General features: G+C 37.8%; 1 protein-coding gene across 2 annotated transcripts in view; it reads left to right on the forward strand.

Annotated features, from left to right (window-relative positions):
- LOC132821040 (uncharacterized) overlaps positions 1-14,651 on the forward strand; it is a 99,616-nt gene that overhangs the window by 20,019 nt on the left and 64,946 nt on the right. For both annotated transcript variants that reach the window (XM_060833531.1, XM_060833532.1), the window contains exon 4: positions 4,379-11,294. In XM_060833531.1, the coding sequence (XP_060689514.1) occupies positions 4,379-11,294 (6,916 nt within the window). The remainder of the gene's footprint in view (positions 1-4,378; positions 11,295-14,651) is intronic.

Consider the following 14,651-nt stretch of genomic DNA (forward strand, 5'->3'; position numbering starts at 1 on the left):
CAATCTCAAAGCTACCAACATTCCAAGTTCCAAAACATAAAAGAATTGTGAAACCTGAATTTGTGAAGTGTAGATTAGATTACTTACAGTGTGGAAACAGGCCTTTCGGCCCAACAAATCCACACCGACCCTCCAAAGAGCACCCACCCAGACCCATTCCCTTACATTTACCCCTTCATCTAACACTACAGGCAATTTAGTATGGCCAATTCACCTAACCTACACATTTTTGGAATGCGGGAGGCAACTGGAGCAAACCCACGCAGACACGGGAAGACACGCAAACTCCACACAGACAGTTGCCTGAGGCAGGAATTGAACCCAGGTCTCTGATGCTGTGAGGCAACAGCGCTAACCACTGTGCCACCATGTCGCCCACAGTTAGTGTCTTGAGGAGAGATGGAGTATTGGTAAATGAAATTATATACATGAACGTATGAATAATAACTTTGGGGAAACAGCTTGGGAGAAATGTTGTATGAAGGTAATAGTTCTGATATGGTGAAGATTAATGACTGTATTCAGCTTTAAAAATGTGTTGCTGGGAAAGCACAGCAGATCAGGCAGCACCCAAAGAGCAGGAGAATCGATGTTTCGGGCTTGAGCCCTTCCTCATTCCTGAAGAAGGTCTCATGCCCGTAACATTGATTCTCCTGCTCTTTGGATGCTGCCTGACCTGCTGCGCTTTTCCAGCAACACATTTCTGCAGTCCTCACTTTCTCCCTGCATTCAGCTTTACCCAATTTGATGATGTCGTAAGGATTTGGATGGGAAAAAGGTCAGAAAAGCTTTGAATCTCAACAAGACAGTTCTCCGAGGTCTCCTCATAGCTTTTAACAATGTAACTTACTAATGTAAGTTATACCTAATGGCTTTTATGCAATCCATTGCATCTTACTTAAGTCAAGAGCCTCTTCTCATTTAGAGTGGTATTCTTCTACCGCTCTAAAGCATGTAAGCTCTTAAACGCAGTCATGGAAAGGGAACAATGGCAGCAAACTACCCCGACCACAAGCTAACAGTTATTGACATCATAACATATGCAACACTCAACACCTAGGCAATGAGGCCTAATCCCCTTCTCTAGGATCTTGCAAGATTTCTTATTCAAATTGAAAATGCTACAAAATCTTTTACAAAGCTCTTGACTCAATAAAGTCATCAAGATTTTTGTTCTATTATTTATTTTTTATCACTTTCAATTAATGCTTGTTAACTGTGCAACTTCAATACAACATTTAATTTTTTAGATGAAAGTCAAATTAAATGCCATCAATTACATTTTTGTACTTTTAGAAGACTCCCTTTTCCTGTTTACATTATAACTATTATGCAAGGGTTTGTCATTCCATACATTTTGTGACCACCTTCTGTCTGCACACTGGGACAAAGAAACAAATTTCCACATCACAAAGCAACATAAATCGTCTTAACAAGGGAGTAAGAAATATGTTGAAACAAATTGCGTAATACATTACTTTGGTTTTGCTTTATCACTTAAAAAGATATGTGAATGTTCAGGTGGTGGTCTTGATGACAAATTATATGAGGACTTATTGCAAAATTGACTGATGATTTAAAGTGGATGACAAATATTTTAGACATTTACCATGACGTTGAGCAGCCAGCATTATTCTACAGGTACTCTTTGCTTTCCTAAAGCCTGAAAACAAAAGACGTGATGCTTGTGAATTTCTGACACAATGTATAGTTTTTAATATTGTGAAGGACAAACAATATGTTTTTTTTAATCAGCATTTGAAAAAAATATGCTAGTCTTTTTATGAAGTAGCATACTTTACACTTTACATCCACCATTTTGGAACCTTAGAAAGCTTGCTTAAAAATTGCTAGGTGCTCAATTTCCAGAGCAAAGTTTTAAAATGTTTACAATCAAAAATAAATTCTCTATCAACATTGCAACGTTGATTTGTCCTTGTCTAATGCTGCTTGGATTTGGGAATGCAACTGTAAAGCGTTCTTGCAAAAGAAAATAGGTACTTAACCTTTCCAGCATCATTCCAATCATTTTTGCTGCTCCTCTTCTTGTCTCCCATTCCTCTTATTTCAAGATGCCCAATGTCTCTCCTCTATACCCTGATCCTGGACTTCGACCTCCTTCCACCAGCTCACCTCCTCACAACTCCTATTCTTTCCAATCACTTGTCATTTGTCATTCCTTTGCCTCCTGAGCCCACTGGCTACCAATTGCTTACAATAAAATGGCTGCCGATCCCCCTCTAAGGTCGTCAATTCCCACTCATGCCCTCCACTTTCCAAGACGTGGAATCTCAGCACCAGATCAAACCCCAGCTCTGTCACTGCTCCTTCTGTGCCACTGGGGAACTAGCTACAACCTGAAAAGTTCACACACATCACCCACAGATGTGAATGAGAATATGATATAAATGAATTTTTTATATTTTTCTGATTTACCATGACCTTCAAAGCTAAAATTTATTCAAAACTAGAAAGCAATTATCATTGACAGTTAATTTATATGACAGGAGAGAAATAATTGAAAAATAAATAATGTTTGCAGATTACTCACAATAAATATGCAAGAAACTAATAATCTTCAGTGATAGTTTCTTCCAGAAACCTTTCAACTTTAATGTGAGTTGGAATTGATTTAACGTTTCTATGTCAGGATTCAAATAATGTTAACAATGCACTCATTATTTTAAAATAAGCCGTGATTACTGGGTTGCTTGTCATGCACAGAAAATTCTGAAAATATATATTATAAATATTAGGTAAAATGCTTTCATTTCTTTGGGCTTAATTCCTGCTGACATATCATGAAAAAAATCCTATCATTAAGTATTTCTTATGGAGACTCCATTGGCATTTGACACATTTACAGCCTGTCCTAATTTCTATTTGTGACTGAATCAATGTTCTAACGTTTTTAATCTGTTGTCTTAAAAATCTGAGTACTCATCCATGGCACCTGGGATTTGATTGGTAGAACACTTGCAGCTGAATCATAACATTCCACGTTCTAGACTGCTCCAGGGTTCCAGCACAAAAGTCAATGCCGTGCTGAGGAAATAATGCATTGCAGAAATGCTGTCCTATGCATGAGACATTAAACATAAGCATCATCTGCCTCCTTAGTTTGATATAAACAGTTTGAGAAACAGCTGAATTATCCCAATGTTCTCATCAAAATTTCTTCTAAATCAACATCACGCAACAATAGCTGTTTAATATCACGTTGCTGTTTGAGGAAGTATGCTGAGTCTAAATTAGCTGCCAAGTTTCCTTTTTTTCAAAATTAGTTATTGGATATGGGTGTTACTGGCTGGGCCGGCATTTATTACGGTTGAGAAGATGTTGGTGAACTTTCAACATGAATATACCTGAAAAGCAAATGTTTTGCTGTAAAGAGCTACAAAATGTTTGTTTGTGAAAAGTATCATATGGATGCAAGATTCACACATATTGTTTCCTTGTCTTATTTCCCATTGGTTTGGCTCCAAACATTTATTTGAGGTGGTGGAAGTTGTTAAGTTATGCATCACTAAATTGTGTTATGATTTTCTATCATTGGTTTAAAACACCATCCTAGCCTATGCATAAGATAGCCTGTTTTGGACTTAGGGAAAGTCACCTGGACAAGGCTTATTGGACAATAGGGTTCTCTCTCATTAGAATCATAGAGTCTTACATTCATACAGCCTGGAAGCAGACCATTTGGTCATCGTCCACACTAACCAGACATCTCAATCTGACCTAGTCCCATTTGCCAGCATTTAACCCATATCCCCCTAAGCCCTTCCTATTCATGTACCGATCCAGACGCCTTTTAAATGTTGTAATTGTACTCATCTCGACCACTTCCTCTGGCAGTTTGTTCCATACACACATCACCCTCTGTATGAGGATGTTATTCCTAGGGTCCTTTTTAAATATTTCCCCTCTCACTTTAAACCTGCGCCCTCTCCCCTACTCCAAGGAAGGGTTTAACCTCAGAGTCACCACGCCTCAGGTGAGAGGAGAGGTTGAGAGGGAAATAGGAACCTTAGCCAGTAAGAGAATTGAACCCATATTGTTGACATCACTCTACATCACAAACCAGCCTAACATTTATTTACATTAAAAATATGATGCATGTGGAAGTCATTTTATGCAGACCAAACAAGTTCCCTTCCCTAAAGTAGATTAATGAATTAGTTGAGTTTTATAAAAATTATCCAACTGCTGATGCTATCCAGTATAAATTATCACATCCTTTGAAATCCATTTCACAGCTTACCATGCGGGTTTTAAAATCATTGCTTGTATGTTACTCCTACTTTACCATAAGCTGTATGTTACTGTGCTCACAAAATATATTCACAATCTAAAGAATAGTTTTTCTTTTAATTTTCAGGAAATTAAGACAGTTCAGCAGTAGTATTTCGTTACAGAAGGATGATAATTCATCTGCTTATCAGAGGAGCTTAACCAAGCCACAAACAGCAGTTGACAAATGCAAAGAAATTAATAGCCAAGTTTTGGAAGATGGAGTCAATGGAAGAGATAATGTTGAGAATGAGAACAAAATATCAGTTCCTCGGACTATCACCTATTCAACTTACTGTGGGGCAAGGAGGATCAGAAGAAGGAGAACACAGAGGAAACCATTCCAACCATTAAAGCCCACAATCTCTGAAGTAGATGAAAGAAATCTGACTTCATTGGATGATCAAAAGGAAGAAGAAACTAAGCAATCTGTCCTTTTGCCAGCTCCAGAAATGACTGAGATTCAGACACCATTAGAAGAAAAAATACCCTTAATTGTGGCAAATGAATCTATAGCAATGAATCAATCAAATCATGACAAAGGAAATGATGAATTACAGCCCAGAATCAGCACAGAAAAAAATTCTTCAAACAAACCTGAGTTGGCCAAAGATGAAAAATTAGAAAATGAAGCACCAATGCAGCAAAGCTCTTTTAGTGAAGTCATCAGGGACATGGAATTAACTGATCTACATCAAGAGATAACGAAAATAATAACTGACTACAACACAGTGACAATAGGTACAATAGATAACATCAAGAAACAAGCAATACAATCTGATACACCTGTATCAAACACAACCAGTAGACAAAAGATGACTAGTGTCAATCCTAATGACATATCTGCACCCAGTGTATCTGTGGCTCCTGAAGACTTATATTCAAAAGGAAGTGGTGTACCCAAGATGGACACAAAATATTTAGCTCAGAAGAATAGCCTGATTGTAGATCACAATGATCTGAGTCACAAGAATGAAGACTTTATTGACACAGAAACAGCTACTCAAACTGATAGTTCACCCAAAACAACTGTCATTGTGAACCCCCAGCAAAAGGTATACATTCCATCTGTTTCAAGGAGCATCAATACAAAAGAAAATAAATCCAGTGTACCATGGGCACTAGGTTTTAATGTAGATGAAGTTGGAGCGTCAGCAACTCAAAATTTCAAACTTGTCAATTTGAATACTCTTACGTCCTTGGAAAACCAAAAAGCTGATAACACAGATACACAAGGAAAAAATATTGCATCTAATTCAGCAGAAGATGTGGCTCTGGGTCTTCCTCTATCTGTTGTGTTTAACCAAGATGACATAGAAGAACAGAAAACAGGACCTGTGAGCAAAGGTGAAAAGCAAGCCCAAATGGTGGACATTTCAGACAATGTTACAGCTGATCCAACAATAGTTGTCTCTTTAACAGAACCTGTGAAAACAATCCACTTGAGCAAGAATGTGGATACACAAAAAGTAATACGTAATGATCAAAACGATGTTCAATTGGAAATTGCTAGTGGGACTCAAATAATTGAACACACAGTATCAGAAACTGTCACAATGTTTGATGATAAAAGAAGCATTCCTGATGTCTGTACCAATGACATGCCTGAAGAGCAAAAAAGCAAGGATAACATTACAAGATTATCCACTGGGAGCCTGACAATAGAAACTGGGTATGAAATCGAGAAATCACCAAAGAAGTATAATCATGCTATGCAAAGAAGTGCAGCAATTGCTTTAACACATGTAAATGAGGAAACACCATCAGAGGTACCAAATAGACAAATTAATCAGAATTCAACCGTGTTGACAACTATTGAAATGATTAATGAAGCAAGGACTGAAGATATAGCTACAAGTACAAATGAATCAACAGCTATAAATGAGAATGATGAAGTTTCCAAGATTGATACTAAAATTGCTCCAGTGACAGCCCCAATTATAATACAATCAAATGGGATTAGCAATTCTGAAGCTACCATGACCACTGAACACCAAGAGATTGCAGATTCCAGCTATCCACAGACTGAGAAATCATTGCACATTCAAAAACCAGACCAAATGTACAAAACCCCTTCTGTAAATGAGCATGATCACACTTCCGAAGTTTTACAGGGTACTCAAGTCCCTTCGCTTGAGCCAAAGCTTCCTAGCACAACCAGGCCATCTTTACTGAGTGAAAGTATATTCTACAGATTCTATCAAGAATCAATGGAGTTATTAGATTCAGATATTAATACCACTTCAACTTCAAATAATGAAACAGTAACTATGCCAGTTGTTAAAGAAAATCAATTGATTGAAGAAATCCATGACAACACAGAAGAATCTAATTTTGTGACAATGCAGCAAGATGCCAATGAATCATCCATTGAAACAAGCAGAAAGTGTAGCCCGTCAGAAAATAGTCTGTGGTACAGATGTTTTCAACAAAGTTCTGGCTTGTTGAACACAGAGAGTAATATACAGCCGAATATAATCAGTGAAACAAATTTCGAAAATGCACGGAACAATGAAATGGTACAATTGACAAAACCAAGTACTCGCATAGCAAATTTTGCTGAGGAAGTAATCCAAGGCACCTTAGAGGGAGATGTACTGAGTAATTCTAGGATGACCAGTTGTCACGAAAAAGATGAGGAAATGGCAAAGAAAATTGCAATCCATGATAAGGAGAACTCAAATTCAACAAATTCAGATAAACCAGAAGACAAAGAAATTATTTTAAAAATTAAAGAAAATAGAGAAGGAAATATCAGTTTGCAATCAGGAGCAGAACAAATGAAAGCAATGTGTACAATTGATGCATCCCAGGCACTTCCAGCTGAAAGAATACCATCTGCAGGTAGTGGTGACAGTTTGGAAGAAAAGACAAAAGAAGTAAAAGAGAAATTAGTATCTTCAGCTGTAGAAATGATACCACACACCCAGCTAGCTAACATAACAAACAAAATGGGTATTATTAATAGAAAAATGGCTCCAGATTTCATACAAAATACTGGGATAATGAATAGTATGAAAGATATTTCCTTAAATGAATGCACGAATGAATTAACAATGAACAAAATGATTGAAGATGAACCCAAAGAATTAAAGAAAATTCTACAACTTAAGGATGAGAGACGAAAGGTGGTAGACTCAGATCTATCAGAGGAATCTGAAAATAGTTCTGTACCGATCCCAGGAGAAGAGAGTAAAGACTCATTTCTGTTCACACATGAAAATATTTCTGAATATGTTCCTTTAATCCACAGAGCTGATGAGAAAAATGCTTCAATAATGGTGGAACCACATGAGAAAAGTATCAGTACAGCATCTTTATTGCCAACTGACACTGACCTTACACTGGTACGTTCTGTTAAAGATAATATAAACCAGGTAGCAGGAACAGGCCACTTAAATCCTACCCCAACAGGATATGAAACTGGCATCACAGAATCCACAGTTAAAACAATTGAAATCAACATAAACGATTGTCAAGTAAAAGAACCAGAGCCTGCAAAGGAAACAGGGCAGGGAACTGAGCTCAGAAACATAGTGGATGCTACAAAAGATTCCCTGTCAAAAGCACATTTGGAAATAATTACAACAGACAATGGAAGCTCTGAACCCATGTCCCAGGAACCTTCTAGAGCTGCCGCAGAGCAGTGCAATGTTCCTGATCGAATACAGAGTGCTGGTATACTAAAAACTGGATCTGCCACTTCAAGCCAATCAAATGTTTCCCAGGAAAGTTCAACATTTGATTTTAAGGAAATTGTAACAAATCCAGAAGCAACTAATTTTCAGCCAGGTTCTGTCCCTTCTAAATTAAGCCAGTCCAGTTTCTCAGCTGGCCAAGTAGACTCCATGAATCAAAACACAACATTGAAAGAAGATGGAAGTGACATACTTGCCGAAATGAAGAGTAGCTTCAAAAGCTCGGTATCTGATTCAATTAAGCCACTGAATGGAACGCCGAAAAGAAAAATACAGAAAATTCAGATTTCGCCTGAGGAGACATTTAAAAACATTCAGGTACCTGATGCTGTACAACTGCCGCCATTAGACTCAGGAGCAGCTTGCAAAAGTGACATGGCCGTACCAACAGAAACAAAACCTGTTGTAGATTCAGAGTCTTTCACAGAGCCATTAACCCCATATACCCAACCTGGTAGCATTGCAAGCAAAGAGAATATCATTACTGCAGAAACAGGACAAAATTTCACAGACAATACAAGGCTAATGGATAAGGCTAAAGGTATTGACTTAAATGAGAGCACAATTAATTTCGCAATGAACAATTCAATTCACCAAGAGACTGAGAAATTAAAGAAGTCACTACATGTTAAGGATGAGAAACTAGATGTGGTCGTGAACTCAGAGGTATCAGAGGAATCTGAAGGTGACTCTGTACAGATCTCCAGAGGAGGAAATAAAGACTCACCTCTGTTCACACATGAAAATATTCCTGAATATGTTCCTTCAATCCACAGATCTGATGAGAAAAACACTTCAATAATGGTGGAACCACATGAGAAAAGTATCAGTAAAGCATCTTTATTGCCAACCGACATTGACCTTACACTGGTACGTTCTGTTAAAGATAATATAACCCAGGTAACAGAAATGGGCCACTTAAATCTTACACCAACAGGATATGAAACTGGCACTACAGAATCCACAGTTAAAACAATTGAAATCAATGTAAACAATTGTCAAGTAAAAGAACCAGATCCTGCAAAGGAAACAGGGCAGGGAACTGAAATCAGAAACACACTAGATGCTGCAAAAGGTTCCTTCTCAGAAACACATTTGGAAATAATTAGAACAAACAATGAAAACTTTGAACACATGACCCAGGAATCTTCTGGAACAACCACAGAGCCGTGTAATATTCCTGATCAAATACACAGTGCTGGTAAATTAAAAACTGAATCTGCCACTTCAAGCCAATCAAATGTTTCCCAGGAGTGTTCAATGTCTGATTTTGAGGAATGTGTAACAAATCCAGAAGCAACAAATTTTCAGCCAGATTCTGTCCCTTCTAAAGTAAACCAGTACAGTTTCTCAGCTGGCCAAGTAGACTCCATGAATCAAAACACAACATTGAAAGAAGATGGAAGTGACATACTTTCTAAAATGCAGAGTAGCTCCAAAAACTCGGTATCTGATTCAACTAAGCTACTGAATGGAACGCCGAAAAGAACAATACAGAAAATTCAGATTTCGCCTGAGGAGACATTTAAAAACATTCAGGTACCTGATGCTGTACAACTGCCACCATCAGACTCAGGAGCAGCTTGCAAAAGTGACATGACCGTACCAACAGAAACAAAACCTGTTGTAGATTCAGAGTCTTTCACAGAGCCAGTAACCCCATATACCCAACCTGGTAGCATTGCAAGCAAAGAGAATATCATTACTGCAGAAACAGGACAAGATTTCACAGACAATACAAGGCTAATGGATAAGGCTACAGGTATTGACTTAAATGAGAGCACAATTAATTTCACAATGAACAATTCAATTCACCAAGAGACTGAGAAATTAAAGAAGACACTACATGTTAAGGATGAGAAACTAAACTTGGTCGTGAACTCAGAGGTATCAGTGGGATCTGAAGGCAACGATGCGCAGATCCCTGGAGGAGAAAATAAAGACTCACCTGTGTTCACACATGAAAATATTTCTGAATATGTTCCTTCAATCCACAGACCTGATGAGAAAAACGCTTCAATAATGGTGGAACCACATGGGAAAAGTATCAGTACAGCATCTTTATTGCCAACCGACACTGACCTTACACTGGTGCGTTCTGTTAAAGATAGTATAACCCAGGGAGCAGAAATAGGCCACTTAAATCTTACCCCAACAGGATATAAACCTGGCATCACAGAATCCACAGTTAAAACAATTGAAATCAATGTAAACAATTGTCAAGTAAAAGAACCAGATCCTGCAAAGGAAACAGGGCAGGGAACTGAAATCAGAAATACAGTGGATGCTGCAAAAGATTTCTTGTCAATAACACCTTTGGAAGTAATGAGAACAGACAATGAAAACTTTGAACCCATGGCCCAGGAATCTTCTGCAGGAAAGATAGATCAGTGTGATATTGCTGATCCACTACAGAGCGTTGCTGCTGTATTTAAAGCCAAATCTGTCACCAAAAGTGTATCAAATGGTGTTCAAGAACATTTAATGTCTGACTATGAGAAAAGTAAATCTGGTCAGTTAGCTAATCCCAGTTATTTCATTAATGCAAGTTTGAAAACTGTGAAGGAGGATGATACAAGAATTTCTGGTCTACAGACCACTGTGGATGATTTGTTTGCAGACATACGAAATAGTCAAGTGACAAAAGGCATAGAATTAATTGACTATCATCTTAATAATGAGAAAGAAATGGACCCTGAATTTTTAGAACAGGAAGCATTGATCCTAGACCAGTCATTGGGCTGCAGCTTTAGGAGTCAGAAATATTTTCCTTTTGGTTTACCACCAATATATGAAGAGGAAGAGTTAGAAAATGAAGCAACAATGGATGTGTACAGTATCGCCCATTCACCAACTTCAATAACGCAGCACAGTTCTAACCACCCAGTTACATCTGTAGCTGAACCTACAGCAGTGTCTGTGCCCTTTGTGCAAACACAAGTAATAGTTGAGGACGCTGAGGAAGAAGAACACAATCCAACCAGTCCTGTTCCTGCAGTAGACGTGAGCACAAACCTCTCCAATGACAACTTGAACAAACCTACTGCAATTTCTCAGGAGATAAGTGGAAAACAAAACCTTTCTTCACAGTTACAAACAGATACATGTGAAGTTGATTCAAAAATATTCCACAATCCTGGGTCTTCTGCAGGAGATAGTGTATTCTACAGATATTTTCAGTCATCTAAGAATCATTTGCCAAACACTAAAGAAGCAGCACTACCAAGTACTTCTAAAATATTGACTGATTTGCAACATAAATCAATTGAAGACTCCAAACTGTTGAAATGTTCATCAGATTCAAAGGTATGGCACTTTATTTTCTACTTTGCATTTACGATAAAATTCACTCTTTTGAATTAGTGTTTCTATTACCCCACTTCACAGAGCTTGCAATATCTATACAGTAAAGGAAGAACGAGCATATACTGTTCCCCAGTGTTTAACTGTTCTGAGGTAAAACAGTTGTCCAAAAGCAGCAGAAGGAGACACTTGATTTGATGTTTCCTTCCTTATGTGAAGTATCTGGTCACCATTTGTTGCTCTTGCCAGCAATGCAGTGTGGGGAATGATCAGTGTGAAACCTGCAGCACCAATCCATGTGCACTGGCTTCACACACACCACACAATTGTACTATTAAAGTGTGCTTTTTTGTAAGATCATAAATTGGTTCTGATATTTTACTGATGCCATCCTAACAATTTAATGTTTTTTTATGAATACATGAAATATAAATATTGAGTTTAAACATTTTCTTAACATTCCTTTAATTTCCTCTTCCTTTTTTGAAAAATGCTTCCTCAGTGTAACATATCATTCTTTCCCTAAGTATTCTCTGTATTGCGGTTGACCATAAGATACTGCATGTATGTTCTCTGGGTGGGCTCACACTTTCAGGAATATTCTTTCTCTGCCTCCATAGTCGTGCTCCAATCCTTGCTTTGTTTTGAAGGTTATCCACAGTTTTACTCAGCTGGATTCTGTTCAACCAACATTCTGTGATGAAAGAAATGTTATGACTTAAAAACAAGAAAGCTGTAGATTTTTTTTCTCATATATCCTCCCACTTCTGAAGTCTTTGACCTGATATTAGTGATCTTCCATTTCCGCCATTGGCTTCTGTTAGAGATTCAGCCAGTCTGGCTGAGGGAACTTTCAGTCATGTAACTGCAAGAGTGAATGAGAATTGGAAAAAGGTAATACTTCTTCTGTATCAGTGTTAGTGTTCGATGCCATTGTTTGTTCCCCAGGAAGAAATGAAGTAGTCCTTCCAAACATCTTTCTTCTTCATGCAGAGGAGTTTAGTTCCCTTGCAGTACTAATACGTTTTTCAAGGTTCTGTTGCAAGGTATGAATGTTTTGATTTGCTGCTTAGTACGTTCTCCAGCCTGCAGCACATCATTGAGAAGTGATTTTTTTTGTTACAATTATACATTGTTGGTAGAACGTTAGACAGCTTTTGTCTTCACTGGCAAAATACTTGAAGTTTTGCAAGTATACCTGTGACAAGATATTGTAGGATTAGATTGATTAGCATTCACATGGATGTTGTCAGATGAGAGGCCTGTCTACTCCAGCTAGATGGTTTATTATGCTTTGAGTTGACAACATGCCCTACAGATAAAAAATGAGGTCTGCAGATGCTGGAGATCACAGTTGAAAATGTGTTGCTGGTTAAAGCACAGCAGGTTAGGCAGCATCCAAGGAATAGGAAATTCGACGTTTCGGGCATAAGCCCTTCATCAGGAATGAGGAGAGTGTGCCAAGCAGGCTAAGATAAAAGGTAGGGAGGAGGGACTTGGGGGAGGGGCGATGGAGATGTGATAGGTGGAAGGAGGTCAAAGTTGGGGTGATAGGCCAGAGTGGGGTGGGGGCGGAAAGGTCAGGAAGAAGATTGCAGGTTAGGAGGGCGGTGCTGAGTTCAGGGAACCGACTGAGACAAGGTGGGGGGAGGGGAAATGAGGAAACTGGAGAAACATGCCCTACGGAACCTCCTACATTTAATGGACTTTTTCTGTATAATGCTTCTTGCATGGTTTTCTGTGAATAGACTGCAATTTGGACTGCTCATTCTAGAGTTAATTTTCCCTTTGTTCAGTGACTGATTTCCTAAGAGGCCAATGATAGTTCTGTTACAAGCCAGCTATTGCTGTAAGTTTCCATTGTTCAGATGATTTCATGACTGGCTTGTATGTACCATGAGATGATAACTAACTACTGAAGTGTGATCTTGCCAGAGTCCTACTTGTTCTTGGATTGAGGCATTAATCAAATGTTAGAGGTTGTGAAATGTAGTTCTGAAATAAAGGTGAATATTGTTGCATTGTTTGATTGTAGGTACACATTTGAAGTTGCAAATGTGTTGCTGGTCAAAGCACAGCAGGCCAGGCAGCATCTCAGGAGTAGAGAATTCGACGTTTCGAGCATAAGCCCTTCGTCGAATTCTCTACTCCTGAGATGCTGCCTGGCCTGCTGTGCTTTGACCAGCAACACATTTGCAGCTGTGATCTCCAGCATCTGCAGACCTCATTTTTTACTCGACACATTTGAAGTTATCGAACATTTCCTTGATTTGCATTATTTTTATTAGAGCATTATTATCATTTTAATCTCCTTGTACTACATTCATTTCGATGCCTTATGGTACCTAATTGATTAAAGCTACTGAATCTTTTGCTGTTATACAGATTATTTTTGAAGTACTAAAGCAGAAAGCTGTTAAAGTTTCTGCTAAATGCTAATTTCAATATAAAGTTAGGTTTTTATTTACTTATATGAAATGAAGACATTCCTTTTTCAAGCTGATTGAAGACTTTTCAAAGAATCTCTGGATAGAACTTTTTCAAAATGACTTTATATAAATAGATGCAATAATTTTTTGACTGTATTAAATATGTCTACCATGACATCATTTGCACTAATATCTTCTGCATCTGAGATATTTTTGTGTTGAATTCCACACAACATGATCAGATTCATGCCATTTTCCTTTATCCAGTCATGCATATTTTAACAAATATAACATATGAAAATTCTCAGTTGACAAAACTTGTTGAACTTGTCATTCAATTTGTTAAAATAATAAAGATTTCACTAACTTCGCTATTTGGGCTTTAAGACTTCCTTTTACTTTTTCAATGTTCTTTAAGCTTGTACCCAAAGAATTAACTTGCTGATACTAACTTTGCCATTGAGTACATAAATCATAAACTTGTTAAGTTATTGTTACAAGTCTGAACTGTGCTCCTATGTCTAGTTATTAATGTGGTGGCAAAAGTTTTTTGTCCCTTCTATTAAGAAATCAAATTTATTTTGGGTATCTGATAATCAGCCTCTTTTCACATGTTCTCAGTTTGAATTTCTCCCTTTAGCTGGTGTTGGCTTTAACTGCTTTCATTTCTTCTTAAAAGGCTTGTTTCCCCTATTACTGGTTGTAAAAGACTTTTTTTGTGAGTTATAATGTTCTGATGATTTTTCTGGAAGAGTTTGTTGTTCAGAAATGTTTCCTTCAGAGCTGCTGTTCAGTTCTCTGGCCTTTTTAACCACTCGCTGGTCTTAAAGTTCAACAATATTTCTTGAAAAAGAATCATTTTGTGAATTCCTGTCTTCTCCAGATGATTGAGCATCTGTGTCTTGTTTATCACTGCTGCTATAGTTTTCTA

The sequence above is a fragment of the Hemiscyllium ocellatum genome, chromosome 12, assembly GCF_020745735.1.
Source record: "Hemiscyllium ocellatum isolate sHemOce1 chromosome 12, sHemOce1.pat.X.cur, whole genome shotgun sequence".
Taxonomy (NCBI): domain Eukaryota; kingdom Metazoa; phylum Chordata; class Chondrichthyes; order Orectolobiformes; family Hemiscylliidae; genus Hemiscyllium; species Hemiscyllium ocellatum.